At 43.3% G+C, this 23,441-nt stretch overlaps 1 protein-coding gene across 1 annotated transcript in view; it reads left to right on the top strand.

Moving 5' to 3' along the window:
- Window positions 1-23,441, top strand: part of MAPKAPK5 (MAPK activated protein kinase 5) — a 1,432,063-nt gene that overhangs the window by 167,137 nt on the left and 1,241,485 nt on the right. The window contains exons 3-4 of the mRNA XM_044068618.1: window positions 9,048-9,123; window positions 10,967-11,064. Of these exons, the coding sequence (XP_043924553.1) occupies window positions 9,048-9,123; window positions 10,967-11,064 (174 nt within the window). The remainder of the gene's footprint in view (window positions 1-9,047; window positions 9,124-10,966; window positions 11,065-23,441) is intronic.

Genomic DNA, 23,441 nt, shown 5'->3' with positions numbered 1-23,441 from the left:
TGTGGTATATCAACAAGCAGGGAGGCACACATTCATATCCTCTATGCCGGATGGCAATGGACCTGTGGAATGTGGCCCTGAACCTCAACATTCAGCTCCAGGCCTTATTTGTGCCAGGAAAAGAAAATATATTAGCAGACACATTAAGCAGAACGACCACGGATGCCCACGAATGGATGCTGCATCTGGACATCTTCAAAACCATTACAGAGAAATGGGGGCTACCAGAAATAGACCTGTTCGCATCCCCACAGAACTACCAATTGAGAAAATTCTGCACAAGGACATACCACCCACTTGCTTGGAAGGTGGACTCCCTATCCTTCAGTTGGGAAAACCTAACAGCATATGCATTCCCACCTCTACCTTTGATGCACAAAGTGCTACTGAAGATCAAAGAAGATCACCCAAGGATCATACTGATAGCTCCAGACTGGCCGAGGCAGCATTGGTACTCGCTTCTGAGAAGTAAGTCTCGGACACACGCATGGCCTCTACCTCTAGTTCCTTTGCTGCTAACACAGAACAACTTCAAGATCCTGCATCCAAACTTGAAAACACTGCAGCTAGCTGCTTGGAATCTTACATAAAGCAAAATAACCCAGATTTATCTCAGAGGGTTAAAGACATTATCCTGGAGGCTCGCAGACCCTCCACAAGGAAGACTTATTCAGCAAAATGGAAAAGATACCTCATTTGGAGTGCAGCAAAAGGAGAAAATGTATCATTGGCAAACATAGCTAACATCCTGGAATATTTAGCAGAACTTTTCCACAATGGCCTGTCTTACTCCTCCATCAAGATTCATGCATCAGCAATTTCAGCAGAATACAACATGGATCCTCCAGTCTTCTCTCATCCTCTACTCAGGCAGTTTCTGAGAGGAATTAAAAATGTAAAGCCTCCAAGGAAGCCACCTCTGCCTACATGGGACCTGAACTTTGTGCTGGAAAAGTTAACACTTCCCCCTTTTGAACCAGCAGCAACAGCAGAATTACAGTTCTTATCTTGGAAAACTGCTTTCCTGCTTGCAATCACTTCAGCAAGAAGGGTTTCTGAATTACAGGCATTAATGGCAGTACAGCCCTTCCTTATCTTCCATCAGGATAGAGTGTCTTTGAGAACTAACCCTACTTTTATGCCAAAGGTGGTCTCCAGGGTATCATTGAACCAAGCAATCCACCTACCAACATTCTTCCCCAACCCACAGAACAGGGGGGAAAGGCTACTGCACACCTTGGATGTACACAGACAATTGCGCTACTACCTGGACAGAACCAAGAACAATAGAAAAACTGACCAGCTTCTGGTAGCATATGCAGCAGGAATGGAAGGAAAAGCAATTTCAAAACAGACCATCTCAAAATGGATAGGAAATTGCATTAGATTTTGTTACTCCTTTCATGGGAAGACAACTCCAGAAAACATCAGACCTCACTCCACAAGGGCAACAGCCACTACTACAGCTTTCTTACGAGGAGTGGCTACCAAAGACATTTTAGAGGCTGCTACTTGGAGCTCCATGCATACATTTGCCAAGCATTACAATCTGCCTTTATACTCCAGATCCCGAGCAGGCTTTGCCACTGCTGTTTTGCAAGGGATCTTAACTACACCATAATCTTCTAAGTGCCTCCTCCCCCAGTTTGGCTATGGTATTCTACCCATTTGTTAGGACTGCAGATGCATCCTTGAAGGACATAGTACAGTTTTGTACCTACCATAAATGTAGATGTCCGAGAGGTATGCATCTGCAGTCAGGATTACCCACCCTCCTTCCCCTCTGTGGTACTCCTAGGGTATTTGCCCATCTAGTAGCTAGCTGGGGGAATCTATTATGGTGTATTTGTTTGTATATATGTACATAAATGTTTATTTTTGTTGGCTCTCTACTGTTTGGAATCATTTGCATTTATCCAAATTTAGCCTTTCTAGAGGGCACCTGGCATCTGGGGCAAGAAACACTGAGGAAAATGGCGTCGGCTGATGCCTTTATACCCAGTTGACAGCAGCAATGACGTCGGGTGAAGTGCGACATCAGCCGAGGCCAGACCCAGAGTTTGGAATCCGGCCGACCGAAGGGCTGCCTGAGGCAGGACAACCCATTTGTTAGGACTGCAGATGCATACCTCTCGGACATCTACATTTATGGTAGGTACAAAACTGTACTTTATTTGGAGGCAGCTGCTGCGCCCAGCTGTCACAGTGGTCTGTATCCTGTCATGGTGCAGGGGCAGACACTTGCCAGCAGGGTTGAACCATCAAACATAATTAAGTCTTGAGTGGTTTAAAAGGAGCAATAATTTTCCTCAGGCAGTTCACTCCATTAAGGGCCCTGAAAGAAACCCCTTTTCAGGTACCACTGGCCAGAGTTTATTTGGACTGGGAAAGAAGGCAAGGGAGCAAGCAGGTAGCAAGTTTCAAATATATCATAGTGCATATTTTAATAGGAAATGATTTTGATCATGCAGCGCCTTGAATACATGTGATTACACACAACCAAGCATGGAGGCAAGCATGTTGAGAAGGCAACAGGGGTGAGAACAGCCACTGCCCACACCATCAACCAAAGTTGGTGCTGTGCATGTTTTTGGGGGGTAGTTATTAGCAGCTAGTCTGAATCTGAGCCACAGCTAGTGAATGGTACTAGGTTTCCTGGAAGGGAGCCCTTTCGAGGGGCAGTTTAAGTGGTAGTAAGCTTGAATTTGAGGTGAAACTGTCAGAATATTCCAGGCTTATGTTTATAATTATTGGCTTATTGTAATGATAGAGCATTAACTGGAAGTTCCCAAGGCAGGTAAACTACAGTGGTGGTGGTTTACTACCTTCGGTCAGCAGCCTTCGGGGAAATTGGTGTGTGTGTGTGTGTGTGTGTGCGCGCACATGCTTATTTGAAGTACACTTACTGGGGGCAAGTGTGCACTGGAATGCACTGAAAGTGAAATGCAGAGAGTGGGGAAAATGTGTCTGGGCAAACTAGGTCTAAGTCTCTTCATAGTGAAGTATCAGAGTGAGGTCTATATTTGATTATGGATGGCTTAGACCCGTACCCAGAGCAACCATGAATTTTTCCTGCATGCTTTAGAGTCAAAGGTGCATTTAGTGAGATGTCTAATAATTCATGTTTGGTGCCTTATTTGTACTGTAATATGTTTATCAGTGCCATAGCTAGGGTGGGGCAAAGTGGGTGGCTACCTCAGATGCAAGTTGTTAGGGGCATAACCAGTATTGTAGAAGTGCCAGTCAGTCTCTGCAAATCAGTGGTGCAGATGCTTAATCCCTCTTATTGAGTGCGAGTGTCCGCAATCTAGTAATCATTTAAGTGGTCAGGATTAATATCTTCATTTAAGATGCTTAGATTAATATAATTGAGTGCTTAAATGAACCTTTAAACAATGCTTGCCATTTGTTTATTATAGTTGTAACAAGAAAAGTTGGAAAAAGACTTTTTATGTTTGTTTGATCCTCAGTATGTTTGAAGCCATCAGTTGGAGGATATCTCCAGGTGCCAATTGCCCCATCTACTGTTCATTACTAGTGATGTGACTTATGATCATCACTTTTTAGATTTTAGATGATCTATTTGAGGACACTTCAAAGTATCCAAGAACCGTAACCCCTGTCCATATTGTTGAAACTTTGAACGTAATAAGGTCGAACCCATATGTTCGAAGTTTCAAAAATCCGAACATCTGAAAATGAAAAAAAAAAAAAAAAAGAAAAACCCTAACTAACTGCTTGCTCTCCTGGTTACCACTGTCAGCTAACTTTTCTCTTCTTTTATTTTATTATTTTCACATATTCCAGCTTTTGCAAATTCGAACATATGGTTTCGACCATATGGCGTTCGAACTTGTAAAAGTTCAATTACGTAAAAAAAAAAAAACAAAAAAATATCTCTTGTTTTCCCGCCTTACTGAAATAGAGTAGTCCAGTTTCAGAATTTGCTGATCCCTGGGCTTTGTTTTAGTTCCTGTTACAGTTACACATCCTTATTTGGAAGGAAGGAAGTTTCTCTGCTTATCAGTGGGAGTGGGAAGCACTGAGCAGCCTATCTGACCAATTTGGTGTGGTTTCAGCCAGAAACTAGTAGTCCATTGGCTGTTTTGGGCCAGTTCCTAGCTTTTTTCAGCCCCCTGCTATAAAACACGCTAAACGCGCGTTAGCGCGGAGTTGCCACTGTAGCACACAAGAGCAGCAGCGGTTAATCAGGGTTAAACTATTCGGGCTACCTAAAGTCCACTCTTCAAATTTTCCCGTAAAACAGCCTTCCTTGAACTGTACTACTGATCTTACCAGCGTATCCTATAACTAAAAAGTTAATCTCTACTTGATTCCTAAGTAGACTATTCTCTATCTGTAAAACCTAGCACTTGCTCCTACAGTACTTTCTCACCTTGATATAGCACTTTTATTATAGATAGTACCCCACCAGCCCAAAACCCCCTTCTCGATCACCCACATCCCCCAGAGTCTTTTTTTAAGTTTTTGTCTATTCCTTCTAGCATGTCGAGGGATCAGTTGCTAGTGTCCTCTCCTGCTCAGCTGGTGAACCTGGGAATATTGAGGCAATGTTACAATTGCCTCATGTACACAGACAACCCTCTCCTTCTCCCACAAAACACAAATACATGCGAGAGATGCAACTATACTGCCAAACTGGAGGCTGAGCTCTCTCAACATAGGACTGGCAAGACCAGACAGGAGGAGAAGGTAACCACACACACCACATACCCAGTCTCACATAGTACTATCACAACTTCAAATCATACACATAAACACACAGACATACTCGGAGGCTCTGATCAAAAATCTACCAAAACAGCAGAGACCACCAAAGCAGACACCCAAACAACTACCACCTCAGGACACAACACATGCAACACATAGACCACATAGTCAGTGTGCCAAACAGTCACAGCCCTTAAGGCCAAACACAATGCCAGACACACTAGTCATTGGTGACTCCATAGTCAGACACACTGACGTCCCGCTCACCAGATTGAGTAAGGAGAAGGTCACAGTAAGCTGCCTGTCGGGCGCTAGAATCCGCCACATAACGCAAGCACTCAGGTCTCTCAACAGCAGGTACAAGTACGACTCAGTCATTGTCCACACTGGTGTAAACGACCTGAGACGTACCTCCTTGGACTACATGAAAAGAGACATTGAGGAGCTCTCTGATTATGTAGCCCAGGCAGGTATAACCCTGACCTTGAGCAGTATCCTACCTTCACCAAGAATGATGCCACAATACAGAGATAAGATGATCAGCTTTAATAATTGGCTTAAACTCTGGTGTCATTCAAATGGGATCCAATGTCTGTATGCCTGGGATGACATGCTGGACAAGCCACGCTGCTTCGCAAGGGACGGCTTGCACCTGTCACCCCTGGGCTTCCGGATATTGGCAAAGGCTCTTGCCACCCCTATAGTGCCTTTTTAGGCAAGGCTCAAATTCTAAACCTACCACCCTAGAACACAAAAAAGGAAAAAAAACTAAGGGTAATGCTGCTCAATGCCAGAAGTCTCAACCTCAAGATGCACGCACTCGAGGCCTTTCTCAGTGTGGAGAACATCGATGTCTGTGCTGTGACTGAAACCTGGTTCAAGGCTCCTGAGAGCACCCCAGCACTATCAGGTTTTACCTCATATCATGCGTTCCGGCCCCAAAATCCGGACAACACCAAGAAAGGAGGGGGGGTGTCCATATTCATCAAGGACACCCACACCTCAAGGTTGGTGTCAATGCACGATGCATCGGAGACCATCCAGGTGCAATTAACCATAGGCAAGACTGCTCTGCAATTTGTAGCATGTTACAGGCCACCCTCTCAAACTCAGGAACCTCACATAGCTTTCCTGAAAACACTGGAGGGGATAAATGTATCTCCAAACACCATCATACTAGGTGACTTCAACTACGCTAATATAGACTGGGATCATTACTCAAGCCCAAACACTCTAGCCCAAAGGTTCCTGGAGTTCATAAACTCAAATGCCATAGAACAACTAGTCACCATCCCCACAAGAGGTGAAAACATACTTGATCTCATAATCACGAACATGGGATCACAATGTTCAACACCGGAAGTATACCCCTCACTGGTGAGATCAGATCATAAACTAATCTCACTGGAGGTCCTCATCCCGCCCCCACCTGAGATAAAAAAGACCACAGTGAAGAACTTCTCAAAAGCCGATTTCACACTTCTAAAGACTAGTGTGGTCTCCTTTAAGGCCCCCGAGCTGGCGGAAAACATTACTCAAGCCGCTGAATCACTTACAAATGCCTTCTACCAGCACCTACAGGACTGCATGGATCAGGCAATCCCAAACAAAACAAAGACTCTTTGTACCAAAGGCAAGCGTCCAGTCTGGTGGACCCCAGCCATAAACAAGCTCTACAACAAAAGGAGGAAGCTACTACAAGATAGAGCAAAATCCTTAAAAGGTAAGACACCTTTGATCATTATAAGTAAAAAACTAAGAGCCCTCATAATATCATCCAAGGCAAATTTTGAGAGAAAAATCACTAAGGACTCAAAAGACAATCATAAGGCCTTCTTTAGCTATGTTAGAAACCGGGGAGGAAACTCCCAGATATGCTCAGAATTAGCTCAAAATTATGTGAAAATTACTGAACCTACAGACATTGCCTACATACTGGCTGACAGGTTCAGTGCAAACTTCCTCCCCCCTCCCCCCCAAAAGGAGAGATATCTATACCAGAGGATTGTAGCCCCCCAAACATCTCTAACGCCCAGGTGAGAACTGCTCTCTCCAAGGCGAAAAACACAGCATCCATGGGACCGGATGGTGTCCCCGGCTGTGTGCTCCATGAACTCAATGAGGAATTAAACCCACAGTTAGGACAGCTGTTTAATCTTAGCCTCACCTCAGGATAAGTGCCCAAGGAGTGGCGCACGGCAACTGTGGTCCCACTTCACAAAGGCGGTGCCTCCACCGACCCTGGAAATTACCGTCCCATCAGCTTGACAAGCCTGATCTGCAAAGCTATGGAGAGGATCATAATGGAACTCATAAATAAAGACATAGGGAACTTGCAGACTTTGGATCCAACCCAGTTTGGCTTTGTCAAAGGCAGATCATGCCTTTTAAACTTGGTTGACTTTTTCGAAACAGTCACCAAGGCCATTGATGAGGGAAAGGCAGTCCATACAGCCTACCTCGACCTGGCAAAGGCTTTCGACACAGTACCCCACTCAGGTATCATTGAAAAACTCATCAGCTTAAATGTAAACCCATACATCACAAGATGGGTTGCAAACTGGCTAAGTGACAGAACCCACAGGGTCAGAGTTGCTGGCGCCATGTCAGACTCAAAGCCTGTCACAAGTAGTGTCCCACAGGGCTCAGTCCTGGGCCCACTCTTGTTCGGAATCTACTTTTCAGAAGTACAAGCAAACACAGGAGGGTTATGGCTGACAAAGTTTGCAGATGACTGCAAACTGGGCGCCATAGTCGAGAACACATCTGACACAGATATCCTTCAGAAGGGTCTCACAGAAACGGATAACTGGTGCCAGAGCCATGGCCTAAAGTTAAATGCCAAGAAATGCATAGTCATACCCTTTGGGAAAAACAAGGTTACCCCTAGCTACCATATAGGTGACAATCCACTGAGCACAGAAGAGGTTATCAGGGATCTGGGGACCCAGGTTGACAGTAACCTTTCGTTTGACACTCACGTTGCTAAAGTAGTTAGGAAGACCTTCTACATTGCCCACCTGATCATGAAGGGATTCACATCAAGGGAGGTCATCGTCCCCCTGTACTCATCACTCATCAGACCAATGATTGAGTACAATGCCCCATTTGGAATGTATCTGACCCGACACCTGCAGCAGCTGGAAAGGCCCCAAAAGTTCCTCACCAAAAGGATAAAGGGTCTCAAAAGTATGTCTTATGCTGCCCGACTGAAGGAACTCCAGCTCTATTCAGTCGCTTACCGCTTACTCAGAGGTGACCTGTGCCTGACATACAAGGCCATGTCAAACCCAGATTTGATGAACATGCTTCACCTCAAAAAATCTAGATCCCTCAGAACTACAAGGGCGGGAGACTTAAACCTTGACACAGTTATTAATAGGACATGCTGGAGGGACAGATTCATCACCCAGAGACTCCCTATGCTGTGGAACAAAATCCCGGTACATGTGAGGCAGAGCACCTCGCTGGCCTTGTTCAAAAGAAATCTTGACCAATGGATGGGAGATCGCAGATATACCCCAGGGATTACCTCAGTGTCACTGCTTGACAGAGGCACAGCAAAATAATGGGCATAGTTTCCTTCAAACTAAAGGGGTGGCGAAAGCCACAAAACTCTGGGCTAGGCTTATAAATGCCCTTGGGCAGATAGCCTAGTATGAACCTATAATATGAACCTGTAGATCACAGTGGTGTGGATATCGTAATTGTCATACCTCATATACATTTTCATTAGTTTGACTAATGTGTGTAACAGAAGTATTGATTACCTTTTCCAGTACAAGAGCACAAGACTTGTTGAAGGAAATTATTGGTCTAATACAACTTTCAGTTACTGGTTAATGTGCCAATGGGATCCATTTTGAATCTGTGAAGGCTGAAACCTTGGATGCCTGTAATTGCAAAAATGAATGATTTTGAAACAAGTTTTGTGTGTGTGTGTTTGTGTATGGGGACTGTGTTGTTCTCGAACTCCCATTGGGAGGCTTTCACCTTACAACCCTTATTTCTAAATATGTTACCTTGGAAGTTGCTGCATCTTTGAGAAGGAACAAATAATTCCCCCTTTTTTACAGTTATGGGTATTTTACAGTCTGGACTTTAAACGTTTGGCAAATACCTGTACCAGTAGCAATTTGGTCTCTGAACAAGTTGCTGTGTGTGTAGTTAATACATATGTTTATATTAGCAAATGCTTCCTTTGTGTTTTTAATTGATAAATTTCTTACTTGAAAGTGTGTGTGTTAATCTGTTTGTTATAGCAGTCTTTGCCAGTATGATTTGCTTATTTGACTGTTTTTTCATTTATGAATTAGAGTATGTGTAAAAAAGTCTACCCAGGAACGGTTTGCTTTGAAAATTCTCTGTGATCGTCCCAAAGCAAGAAATGAGGTAACTATAAACTTCTTCTTTTTAAAGCATTTTGATACTTCAGAATGTTAGCAAGTTATTGTGGTAGTAAAATGTTGTATTATGAACTCCAGTAAGTGTTCTTCACACAGTTGGTAGCTGCCATAGCCAGTAGCATCTTCTTCTTTTTTTGGCTTTTTCCCGGTTAGGGGTCGCCACAGCAGATCACCTTGTCCGCTCATGATTGACAGTGGAGTTTTACGGTGTCGAGTTGCCAGCCCGGCGTCCAACCTTCCACAGTGGAAACCCACGCGACCACAGGGAGGACATACAGACTCCGCACAGAAGGCACCCCAGCCGAGGATCGAACCAGACAACCTCTTGCTGTGAGGCGGCAACACTAACCACTGCACCACCGTGGCCACCCTGCCATAGTCAGTAGCATAATGTAGAAAAATAGCAGGAAGTTCTCAGTAAATGTAAAAGTGTAGGTGTTGTTACTTGCACCTCTCTTGTTTAACTACATGTCACTGCTTTTGGGTAAGCATTAGTGTGCATATTGCGTGGATGTGTAGAGCCATACTTGGTACCAAGCATTAGTATGCATATTGTGTGGATGTATACAGTCACACTTGGTACCAAGCATTAGTATGCATATTGCGTGGATGTGTACAGTCATACTTGATACCAAGCATTAGTATACATATTGTGTGGATGTATACAGCCATACTTGATATCAAGAATTAGTATGTATATTGCGTGGATGTGTACAGTCATACTTGGTACCACGCATTAGTATACATATTGTGTGGATGTGTGCAGTCATACTTGATACCAAACATTAGTATACATATTGTGTGGATGGATACAGTCATACTTGGTGCCAAGCATTAGTGCCATATTGTGTGGATGTATACAGTCATACTTGGTACCAAGCATTAGTATGCATATTGTGTGGACGTGTGCAGTCATACTTGCTACAAAGTATTAGTATGCATATTGTGTGGATGTGTACAGTCATACTTGATACCAAGCATTGGTATGCATATTGTTTGGATGTATACAGTCATACTTGGTACTACTGCGCCTGTAATATATTCAGTTTGGGACTACTACATCTCTAGTAATGTCACAATAGCGTAGTTAACCTGATTGGGTACTTATCCTTTTCCCTTTCTTTGATCATCCACAGTAGGTTTGCGCTTACTGCTTTGAATTACTGGCATAGTAAGGTATCATTACTGGTAGAATAATGCTAGCAAGACAGCAGGTTCTCCTTCCAGAGCTAGAAATGTTTTATATTGACAGCAAAAAGAGATGGTTTGCATTATTTCCTCAGGACAAACAATGTCAAGATTTGTAATGAGAGCCATAAGGGTCTTAGATGAATCAGAAGGATGGTGGTAGTCGGAAGTGAAGTAAGAACATATGGATTAGAACTTGCACTGCTGCTTCATTTCCCAGTAATACAGTGTGGATTATCAGTTATCACAAGTTAACGTTTTTTTGTTAATGTAGCTGTCAGTTGTAATGACTTTTAACCATTGACTTCACTTTTGTTCTCAGACTCTTTCCATGCCATGTGGCTTGTTTCTTGTTCAGTGAGAGAGGTGGCATTAATTGATTTCTATTTTAATAAAAAACTATTCATTTAAACTTTAGAGGTACTCAGTGTTTTTCATAAACTGTAGCTCTTCTGTTAGGATTAACTCGCTGAATAAGAAGGCAAGATCAGATTGCATAAAATAAGTCCAAGGTGTGAGAAATTTTGTTAAGCAATCCCCTATTAATTGTAAGCTACTTTAATTTTATGCTGTATTCTTTTCAAAAGTAAAATATTTTTTTTCTTTTCCTAATACTTTATTTTTTTTCACTGCAATTTTAGGTTCGACTACATATGATATGTGCATCTCATCAAAACATTGTTAAGATTCATGAGGTATATGCCAACAGTGTGCAGTTCCCACATGAATCCAGCCCAAGGTAAACTTTTTTTTTGGTCTTTATTCTTCTGTGCAAGTCAGAGTTGTCTGTAAAGTTCGTATCCTTTGCCTCAATATTGGTCAAAATTCTTGGGAAAAAAAATCTAAGTTTAGATGCTTTTGTGGAATTACCTGTGTTTGGAACAGACTTAGTTTAGTACGTAGAGCATATGCGAAGGTCTGTGACAGTAACCAAATATATTCATGATGCATGATTTTCTTAAGTGCAATTAAAAAGTTAGTAAGTGTGAATGTATTTTTCAGTCATTAAAAATAAATAAATGATTTGAGATTGGGAGTTCCATCTTCATTAATTCACTAAGACTAAGACTGGCAAGACTTAACCCAGCATCTAAAATATACACAGGCTTCTGGCCCCTCTTCCTTTACCCATAATGCTATACAAATAAGGACATTCTCTAGGTTTATTTGCCGCATACTAAAATATTACTTCTGTGATGGCCCAAGCAACTTTAGTAATTTTTTTCTTAAAAAAATATGATTGTCATTTCATATTTATGTATTGACTTTGTTCGTTGTTATGTCTGCTGTCCAGTCTGAGAATTCCAGGACAGAGAGTTCCTTTGTTACTTAACTGAGTACTTCACTTCCTCCTGCTTGGGATGTTTTCACCTCTTCCTAGCACTTCAGTTATTTTGCTGTACTGATGTTCATCGTGTTTCACTGTTGCAGTCATTACTCTTGGGTTATCCTGCTGGCAGGCTACCCTCAGTCGGCCAGAATTCCAAAGTCTAGGTCCGGTGTCGGTTGCTGTCACCTCTTCCCTGACGTCAGTGCTCCAGGGGTATAAAAGATGCAGCTGATGTCATTTTCTTCAGTCTTTCTTGCCACGCGGTGCCTGAAGCAAAAGCAGTTCGCATGTGCCGGTCGGCCGACTCCTGAGATTTTCAAATTCAAAACCGAAGTCTTCATTAAAGCTAAGTACCCCATTGGGGAAACATTTTTCTTGCTCCAGACCGATGTCAGAAAAAGTTAACAATTGTATTTCTTGTGGGAAGCAAATACCTCATAAGGATTTTCATTCTTACTGTATTCCTTGCTTAGGCCCTGATCACAACATTGCTAGCTGTCGGTTTTGTGCTAGATTTAACCAATGTGTCGGTTTGATTTTGCATTTCATTACTTTGGCCGAAGATTTAATTATATAATGCCGTCGGACCAGCCGACAACCAGAGTTTACAAAAAACGCAAGGACAAGGAAAAGGATAGGCATCCGAGGTCCAAAACTGACGACGAGGCCTCTGCTAGGCCAGTCGCCGGTTCTCAGTGAGGCGCTTTCGCAGCCCCTGGTGCCTGCTACCTCAGAGCCACAGGCCGCTTCCGACTCCCACGTGGAGCCGACTGGGCCTCTGGATACTCAAGGTATTGGACACTCGGAAATATTTCCCTCAGATGGGTCCGGAGCCGCTGAGCAGGCATCGGCTTCTGAGGGTGTCTTTAGACCTGCACAACTATATATTAAGTCATCTTCAGCTTCAAAGACAAAGAATAAAGCAGCTCTAAAGACAAAGAAACAAGTACAGCATTCTCCTACTCAGACTTCCATGCCTAAAAAACAGATGCTGAAAATGGCCGAAGACCTAATTACTTTGATCAGGGGCTCCCATCCCCCTCCTGATAAGAGGCCTAGGCAAGAGACAGAGTATGATTCTTCTGATCAGGTTTTTATTTCCTCTGATTCCTCTTCTGAACAAGATTACTCCATGCTTCTCTATGAGGATTCTGATGCTGAAGAATCCATTCCTTCAGCCACTTCTCATGAAGATTATTCTTTTGGGGAAACCCTGCATACCATGAGGGAGCATTTCCACTGGGAGAGCCAAGATTATTCTGAATCTAAGAAAAGGCTCAGAGACTTTCTGCTACTTCCTCAGCATAGACCCCTTGCTATTCTACCTGTTTTAGACATTGTAGATGATGTATTTTCAGAGTCCGGCCTGTCCCCTGACTCTTTACCCCCTGCACCTGCTAAGCCAGACGGATACCACAGGGTTCCGGATTCTCATAAATTCCTATATAAGAACCCCGCTGCTGACCCAGAAACTATATCTCAAGGTCCCAAAGGGGTTAAAGCTTCCACTGCAAAAAACCCTGTCCCCTCTGATAGGGATTCTAGGGCTCTAGACAGATGGGGGAAAATGTCTACACTTCTGCTACCTTGGCTGTAAGGGCTTTAAATTGTCAGTTTCATATGCTTAAATATCAGCAATATTTGAAGTCACTGCTTAAACAGAAATTGTTGACAAATACTGAATGTTCAGAGAACAAGGAATTGTAGGATTTATTGCATGCAGCTGAACAAGTGGGAAATCATACATTGCAATGTGGTTATGATTCATTGGGGGTCTCTTGCAGGGCCATTGTTACAGGTTCTGTTATTAGAAGGCATGCTTAAGGAACAGAATCTGCCTGATCATGTTAAAGCAAAATTATTAGATGCACCATTGCAGCATGATACTTTGTTTGGTACTAAAGCAGAAGAGGTGTTGAAAAAAATGGAGGATAAAGCAAAATCCATTCAGACAGTAAAGGATTTCTTACAGGTAGAGCCACCCAGGTTTAGCAGAAACTGGCCTTCTAAAAATTGGTCCTTTCCAGTGTCAGACAGACCACAAAGAGGCAGATACAGGCGTCCTAGAGGCAGATCTCAGCCCCAAGGCTCATACAGGCCTAAACAATGGGGTGCTCCTACCTCCAAAAGCGGAGAAGACAAATCACAACCTTACAGGAAACGGTCCCAATGATTTTTCTCTGCCAGATCCAAGCACTTTTCTTTTGATAGCCTCCTTAGGGGGAAAACTAGCACTTTTTTCATCAAATTGGCAAATGGTTACCCAAGACAAATGGATCCTGAACATAGTGTCCCAAGGCTACAGGTTCCATTTTCACACTCTACCAAGGTCAAAAGGTATGCCAGACCTGCCACACAATCAATGGGCAGAGGCACAAAAACTAATTACAGCCCTCATGGACATGAGGGCCATTCAGCAAGCACCACAACAAGAGCAGGGGAAGGATTTTACTCCAGACTTTTCCTAGTACCCAGAAAGGACAAAACCTGGAGACCAATACTGGCCCTGTCTATACTAAATAAGTCTCTGGAAGTTCCAAAATTCAAGATGTTGACTCTACAGCAGCTACTGCCCATGCTGGGCAAGAAGGCTTGGCTCGTAACTTTGGACCTAAAAGAGGCATACCTGCATGTCCCAGTCAGACAGTCTTGCAGAAGATACCTCAGATTCATAGCTGGCTCAATGCATTACCAATTCTCTGCACTGCCCTTTGGCTTATCTACTGCACCCAGGGTCTTCACAAAATGCCTGGCACCAGTAATTGCGTTTTGCAGACAAAGAGGAATTCAAATATATCCCTACTTGGACGACTGCCTAATTCAAGCAGAGACCAAAGACATTCTTTTAAAGCATCTGGCGTTTGTAAAAAGATTACTAACTGGCCTAGGGTACACAGTAAACAAAAAGAAATCAAAACTAGTGCCCTCTCAAGAGATAATATTCCTGGGTGCAAGCTTAAATACAACTGCCCAGATGGCTTATCTCACGCCAGACAAACAAAAGCAACTGACTTCTTATTTCAAGAAATTGGCAACAAAAACCCACTTATCTGCAAGGAAAATCCTGCAGGCCCTGGGTTTCATAGCATCCTGCATTCTACTAATTCCATATGCCAGACTGCATATGAGGAAACTACAATGGTATCTAAAAAGTGTTTGGACTCAGCATTGCCACAGCCTGGAGACAGTAATTGCACTCATTCCCTGCCTGCAACAGAAGTTTCAATGGTGGGCAGAAGCCTGTCACCACAACAAGGGTCTGCCATTCAGTTTACCCACTGCCAGACAGACACTAACAACGGATGCATCAGATTATCCCTGGGGGGCCCATATGGCAGGAAAATGTATTCAGGGCACATGGCCTGCAAACCAGATGCATCTTCACATCAATCAAAAAGAGATGCTAGCTGTTCAAAATGCCCTGACAGCTTTCAAGGACCTGCTTCATCCAGGACAGCTTACTGATAAAGACAGACAATACTACGGTGATGTGGTACATAAACAAGCAGGGAGGTACACATTCCTATCCCCTATGCAGACTAGCAATGACCTTATGGGACACAGCATTGGCTTTTCAAATTCACCTGCAGGCACAATTCCTGCCAGGAAAAACAAATACTCTGGCAGACGAACTAAGCAGAAACCTCATGGATCCACCTCTTTCAAAAGCTGTTATGGATGTTATGTTGGAGGCCAGGAGGCCCAGTACCAGAAAATCTTATGCAGAAAAATGGAAGAGATTCTGTGCTCGGAGCCAGGAACAAGGCATTGACATGTGTGTACCAAATATACCTCAGATTTTACAATACCTAACTGAGATGCTGAACAAAGGCCTTTCTTTCTTGTCAATTAAGATTCATGCCTCTGCCATTTCAGCCCATTACAATACGGAACCACCTATCTTTTCTCATCCTTCAATAAGACAGTACCTCAGAGGGTCCAAAAACATTAGGCCTCCAAGGAGAGCACCAATTCCGGCCTGGGACCTCAATTATGTTTTGGAAAAACTCACACTGCCTCCTTTCGAGCCAGCTTCAACAGCAGATATAAAATTCTTATCCTGGAAAACAGTGCTACTCCTAGCAATAACCTCAGCAAGGCAAGTCTCAGAGTTACAAGCACTCATGGCTGTGGAACCTTTTATCATTTTTCATCCAGACAGGGTGTCTCTGAGGACAAATCCTACATTTATGCCTAAGTTGGTATCCAGTGTGGCCCTCAACCAAAACCATTCACTTGCCTACCTTTTATCCAAATCTACAGAACAAGGGTGAGAAAATTCTGCATTCTTTGGACATACACAGGCAGTTGCGCTTCTATTTGGACAGAACTAAAGCTTACAGAAAGACTGAGCAACTTTTAGTGTCATATGCTGCAGGATCACAAGGAAAGGCCATCTCAAAACAGACTATTTCTAAATGGATAGGCCATTGCATCCGTTTCTGCTATTCTCAACATGGCAAATCAGTGCTTAAGGGCATTAGGCCTCATTCCACCAGAGCAGCAGCCTTCCTCAGAGGAGTACCAACCAAAGATATCTTAGAGGCTGCAACTTGGAGTTCAGTGCACACTTTCACAAAGCACTACCACTTACCTCTTTACTCTAAGTCCAGAGCAGGCTTTGCCACTGCAGTTCTGCAGGGCCTCATAGCCGCTCCTAATCCTATTTAGCCCAGCCACCCATCCGCAGCTTTGGGATTCAACCCAAGAGTAATGACTGCAGCAGTGAAACACGATGAACATAGTACAGTTGTGTACCTACCATAAATGTAGATGTTCAAGTGTATTCACTGTTGCTGTCCAGGTTACCCACCCACCATGCCCCTTCTCGTTGCTGGTACGTATCTGCACTTCTCTATCCTATACAGCCTATTTGGTGTATTTGCTTGTAGATAAAGAAAATGTTATTTTTGTGCATGCATTTTTATTGGCATATTTTTCAGCCTACCAATTTGGGGGCACCTGACATCTGGGGCAAGAAAAACTGAAGAAAATGGCGTCTGCTGCATCTTTTATACCCCTGGCGCACTGACATCAGGGAAGAGGCGACAGCAACCGACGCCGGACCTAGACTTTGGAATTCTGGCCGACTGAGGGTAGCCTGCGAGCAGGATAACGCAAGAGTAATGACTGCAACAGTGAATACACTCAAACACCTACATTTATGGTAGGTACACAACTGTACTTTTTCTACAGTTACCTAGTCTTACTTGATGGTTAAAGGGGGGGGCACTGTATGATTTCTAAAATTAGTTTCTTGCTAGAGGACTTGTGCAATTCACGCGTTCACACAAAAGCAGGGTTTTCAGAGAAGCTTGTTAGCATATTGCAGGTCAAATTTCAGAAAATGCAGTGGGAGTGGGTTGTTATTGGAAGTGCCAAGAGTTTATAGTTTGTCCTTTTGAATTTTCCTTCCCCCACCCATGGGCTGTTAGATTAGTTGAATCGCTGTGTTTCACTCAGCCAGAGATGCTATCTAGTCACATTCAGATCTGCAGCCTTTGCAGCAGTGACATTTATATCTTCTTTAATGTTTTGTTTTTGTTTCATGTTTGTTTCTATATGCTTTTTTCCTTCATTGGTAGTTATTTTTATTATGGTCTGCATTAGTGTTTCTTAATGCGTACATTCATGCAGATATACCTTTATAATCAGAGTTTACCTCATTTTACCGGACAGCATTGCTTTGGATGGTTGCATCTTGCAAACAGACCTGTTGAGTTGCAAATGTGCTTGTATTTTAGAAGAATAAAATATCTTGCGATTTTAAGAACAATGTCAGGAAGCTTTGAAACTGAATTGTATTACTGTACTGAAAGTATATTCCCGTAAGCTGATGCCTTTCAGAAATCACACAATAACTGTTTGTATAAAACTGATTCCATCCAACTGAATTTATTTTCGTTTTTCCTTCCCTGCATTGTGGCAACATCTTTTGTGCTTTCACTTCTTTCCCAAACGTTTGACTGCAGGAGACTTGCACTAATTACCTTTTGAAAGTTTAGGCAAATGTACTATATATATTTCACCATATTTTCCTATGCAACATAGTCTATGTTTATATTCATGCAGTTGTAAAACCAAAGCCTCAGTATGCCTTACTGACAGACTTGCATTTAAAGTCATTCTTGAATGTCTATCAAATTTGGATATGATGGATATGGGATAATGCATGTCTTTTATTAAAACTATGTATGCAGTGCACTTGGTGTGCTTCGCTGTTACTGTTGGAATTTTTATTATTTACTCTAAGGGGCCCCAGTTGTGGCTGAGATGGCTATGTTGACTAGACTTCTTATGCCCTTATCAAGATGTGAATACATAATGTAAATAAACAAATAAATAAACAAATGTGTGTGTCATTATGTGTTTATCATATATATTATATTGGTTATTTAAAAAGTATTTGCTGTGTATCCTTGTTTTTACAGGTCCACATATATTTTTATGTGTACCTGTACACATAAAATGTATGTGTCTGTAAGTAATGTCTCTATATTTCTGTGCATCTGTGTATATATGGAGATGTAGATACACCCATATGTGTGTTGGTGGATAAGTACATGCAAGCATGCACACATTCGTACATTGGCATTCATGAGATTTTTACGAAGGTGACAGTGTAACTGCTGCTAATAGCATCGATGTCACTGATTGTTTGTTTTACAAGTAATCTTTTTCATTTCTTACATGCCAGTTGATAAGACTATTAATAATGTAACTCAAGTAATAGAGTATTCTTGCCTTCGGTCATGTAAATTTTTATAGATAATCTTCTGTGTTGGCATACTCTCTGACTGCGCAGGATTTTTTTCAGGATAACTGTTGCCATATCCCTGTAGACAAATACAGTGAAGGATATAATAATTATTTTTGGGGGGGCAGATACTTTAGAGCTGGCAAGCTCAGCAACAGGTGGCCACGAGTTAGTAGTTCTTCCTGAGGCTAGAAACAAAAAGCCAGCAAGGTACTGTTGACTCAGACAACAAATGTATAGTTAAGGCAGGGAGCAATTAGCAAAAAGGGTGAGGAGTAGAATACTGGGACATTTTGCACTGTTTTTGCTGTGGGCCAAATTCAAAAGACTGGCAATGGAAACTGCACCAGTGCCAGTGCAGTACAGATTCATTCACAGTATTGGTGGACATATGAGTGACTGCTAATAAATAAAATCCTTGGTAATAAGTAATTAGGTGGTTTACAAAAAGTTACTACAGTAGTTTAGAGATGCTCGGAATGGTGCAAGTTGGCCAGTGATATGGCTCATAGCAGTAAAACAATGGAGGGCACACATCTGTTTCCTGTTAATGCTGAAGGCAGTTTAAAGCAAGCTGAAGGCAAGATTGCACCTGGCAAGTTGTCAGCTTGCAGCACAAAGCCATGAGGTGGCAGTGCAAACCTTATAGGACAAACTCCCAAAGGTATGTCATCAGTAATACAAGAGTTGTTTTCCATAGCCCGTTACTTGACAACCTTATTTGGAACATTTAGTTGGTTGAAATAAGTACATTCTAATGATAAACAGGAACAACCTATGATGGACCAAGAAGTGAAGCACCAGTGGGTGGCTCCAGACCCAGGGGCTACAAAATGTAATGTAATACATTGCCTACAACATTACCAAGCATTATCCCTCCAACATGGAAGTCCACAATTTCATCATAGACTGGTATTTAGGAAAGAGCAGTTTTCTGCAATAGGAAGAGTACCCTGCTTTACCCATCTTTAAGTGGGAGCTGCATTGAAGAAAACAGTGAAGTGATAACAGCTTGGACCCCAGAGATATACCCCATGCTCAGATTCCACAGTCATTTAGCATAATGGCAGCTTCCCATGCACAATGGGCAAGGGCATCATAGGACAACATTAATAAATTAGGCAGATGGAAGTCCAATGCTTATGAAAGATAGCTGAAAAATGACATTATCTTTTGCATTGCAGAACCAAGAACTCAAGCACAACAGAAGGCATGAATACTGAGATGTCCTTCTATTTATATGCTGCAGTAGTCATAATGTGAGGGAGTATGCCTCTGACTGACTTTGTACGTCTGGCTAGTAAACCAAAGTGTAAATGCTACTGCAAGGTACGTGTGACTGCGCACATCACTCAATGTACGTTGGCCATAAAGAGACGTCGAGTATAAAGCTGATGTCAGCACTTACCTAGTTCAGAACTTTTCTGCCACCTGTCTGCCAGCTCCAGTCGCTCGACAGCAAACTCATGTTTGTGTTTCAGATAAGTAACCTGTTGTTTTTTTTTTTTCTTCAATTTGGCTACTGTGTTGTTTTTTTGTGGTGGGTACATGTCAGCTTAGGAAGGGCAGATGTCGATGTGGAAGGCAAATTCCACATAGACACCCACAAGTTTTGCTTAGGCCCAGACCACGATCACACATCCTGTGATATCTGCAAGGCCTTTGTTCCTAAAACCCTCTATAGCCTCCTAGCTATAGGTTATATTTGGAGAATCAGTGCCTTAAGTGCTTAGCTCGAGACATGGAGCCATTGTTGGGCCTTTCAGCAGAGCTGCAACAAGGTCAAGAAGCCTCTGCTTGATCCTACAGCTGCTCCCCCTACTCTGGGGTCCCTCCCGAGGCTAATGTAGGCCTGGAGGCTACTGCGTAATCTGCAGAGCCTCCTTTGATGTATACCACAGTGGAGGCAGTCAAGGAATCTAAGCATGTTCCAGAGGGATTCACAGGCGTCTGACTCGGGTGCCGTGGTTGTCACGGCTTGTTATCTGTGAAAGGCCCGCACTGTGTCACACAGATTGTTGTACATGAGGATGTTTTTACTGACGTTATGGAATGCTGCCCAACATCAGGCCCTTGTACCTTTCATCACCTGACTCCTGAGGCTCCTAAGAAGAAGAAACTAAAAATTAAGCATCTTTCTCCGTCTTCCCAGGACCAGGCTTCTGATCAAACTTCTGACTGGCAGGTCTTTACCCAAAGCCTCTTTAATGCCTTCATGGCCCTCCACCAGACGTCAGCCCCATCTTTTCTGACACCTGCCCTTTTTCCTTCTACCCCTTTGAAGAGTCCTGCAGAGGATGTCTCTTCTGAGGAGGATGATGCAGAGGATGTCTCTTGTGAGGAGGATGATGCATCAGAGGATGAATCTCTGGCTTTGTGTACTCAAATTGCTTCTCCTTTGGGTTATGCCTCCCCAGTGGAGGAATCTAATGGTACGGATTCAACCTGCGGAGGATATTTTGTTTGGAGAGACCATTTTGAAGATTTAGGGCTTTCAAGTGGAATTGCTGCCAGGTTTTTGAGATTCAGAAGAGGTACTATGACCTACAGATGGAATCCCCTAATCCTTCAGCCATTCCTCCAGTCCTGCCGGCCTTGTTGGATGCCTTCACTGCAGATTCCAAGTGACCAGACTCCCAGCCCCTAGCTCCTAATCACCCTGACAGATTTTTACAAGGTGCCTGAAGGTTCCAAGTTCCTTTTTATGGCACCCTTGGCTGACCCAGCTACTATATCAGTGGCAGCAGATAAATCCAAACTTTTACTCTCCACCTCCCTGCTTCCCTCTGATAAGGAGAGCAAGGTTATGGAGATACTGGGGAAAAAGTATATACTTATGCAACCTTGGCCTTTAGCACAATGAATTGTCAGATGCACATGGCCAAATATTCCCTGGCTGTTGTAGCAAATGCAATGAAACTCCTGTCAGAGCTTCCAGATTCTCCCAGCAAAGCCAAGCTTTCCAGCATTCTTAATTCCTGCTCCCAGGTTACTAGGCACTCCAAATGTAATTATGATGCAGTGGAGGCTTCGGCTAGTGCTGCAGCTATGGGGTCTGTCCTGAGAAGGTATTCATGGCATAGATTACAACCCTTACCGGACGATATCAAAGCTAAGCTTATGGATGCCCCTCAGGACAGTAAAGCCTTATTTGGCGCTGCAGATCTATTTAAAACTTTTTAGGAAAAGGGGAAGGAACTTCAGGATTTAAATCACATTTTTGTCTTTCCTGTTCTCTGCTTCCAGTTAAACTACCCAGCCAGAACCACCTTTGTTAGGAAGGCATCTGAATCTCTCCCACCCAAAGGTAAGAGGGATGTTAGGAGACAGGCTCCTTCTACGTCTACTTCCTCCAAACCCTCGGAGAAACAGTTTTTTCAGGCAAACCTGGTGCCCCAGAGCCATCAACCCCCCCCCCCCCTTTCTCTTCATCTGTCTCTTTCCCTCCCAGCTTAGAAACAGATAACCTAGGACTCTTTAGTCCTCTCCATCATCGACCAAGGTTACTTCATGGTATGGAAAACCCATCCTACCTTGAAGGGAAACCTACAGCCCTAACAAAATCAAATGGAATTCTTTCCATTAGTCCTTTACTCTCTTCTTTCTCAGGGCACTATCCAGTAGGTGCCACCCAACCAAAGGGGAAAAGGATTTTACTCCAGGATTTTTCTGGTCTTAAGAAAGGATAGCCCTTGGCGACCCATCCTAGTCCTGTCCCATTTAAACACCTTTCTAAACGTTCCCACCTTTTGCATGCTGATCCTACCCTACCCTACTTTCTCTGATTCTTCCCCAGGCTTTCATGGTGTCATTGGACATAAAAGATGCCTATCTTCACATCCCCATCCAGCTACAGTTCAGGTGATTTCTTCATTTTTCTGTGGCTTCCTGGCATTTTCAGTTTTGTACTTTGCCCTTTGGTCTATCTACGGCACTGAGGGTATTCACAAAATGTTTAGCCCGTTATTGCCCACTGCAGACTGCAGGACATACAGATATTTCCAGGTTTAGATGACCTGCTCCTCCAGGGCCCATCTCCAGAAATACTCCTGGACAATCTTTCCTTCACAATGTCCCTTCTGAGATGGCCAGGATTTACCATCAACCTCCAAGTCTTCCCTGAGCCCCTCATGAGATCATGTCTTCTTGGGGTGCAGGATCCTAACAAGTGCAGTGATAGCTTGTTTACCCCCAGCAAAGATCCCATCTCTCACCTCATATTTCCAGGATCTAATACCACTTCATTCTCTGTCCGCCAAGTAGTTCCTGTGCTTCCTGGGGTTCATGGCCTCGACTATTCCAATGCTTCCCTTTGCCAGACTACACATGAGGAAATTTCAGTGGTTCCTGAGAATAGTTTGGACGAAACACTCTCACCCTCTGGAATTTGTGGTCTCCCTCATACCCTGTTTGACAAAAGAGTTAAAGTGGTGGATTTTCTAGGTCTCCAGAAATCCAGGCCTACCCATTCAACCACTTCCACCGACCCAGGATCTGTACACAGATGCTTCAGACACAGGATGGGGTGCAACTCTTGGAAACTGGAAGGTCAGGGATGTGTGGTCCCTTCCTCAAACAAAAGAACATATCAGCATAAAGGAAATGAGAGCTTTGATCTTTGCCCTCAAAATTTTCAAGTCCAGACTTTCACCAGGGGTTCTAAGGTGGTTTACAGACAATACCACAGTCCTCTGGTACATCAAAAGCAGGGAGGGACAAAGTCCTATATCCTCTGCAGACTGGCTTTATATGCCTGGGAGATAGTCCAGCAGAGTCAGGTTTCTCTCCAGGCTGTTTACATTCCCTCAGCTCAGAATGTGATGGCAGACTGTCTAAGCAGGTCTATGACTCAGTCCCATGAGTGGATGTTGAACAGGGATGTGTTTCTGGACCTCCATCGATGGGGTATCCCTTGGATAGATGTTTTGCCTCCCCCATGAACAGACAGCTTCTCAAGAATTGTGCTGGGATTCCACATCCTGGGGTATGAAAAGTGGATGCACTTTCTTTTCCATGGAAGGGGATGTTT

Source organism: Protopterus annectens, chromosome 4.part0 (assembly GCF_019279795.1).
Source record: "Protopterus annectens isolate FY-2018-M chromosome 4.part0, PAN1.0, whole genome shotgun sequence".
Taxonomy (NCBI): Eukaryota; Metazoa; Chordata; order Ceratodontiformes; family Protopteridae; genus Protopterus; species Protopterus annectens.
Note: the sequence above shows the minus strand (reverse complement) of the source record. Positions and strands in the feature narration are given on the sequence as shown.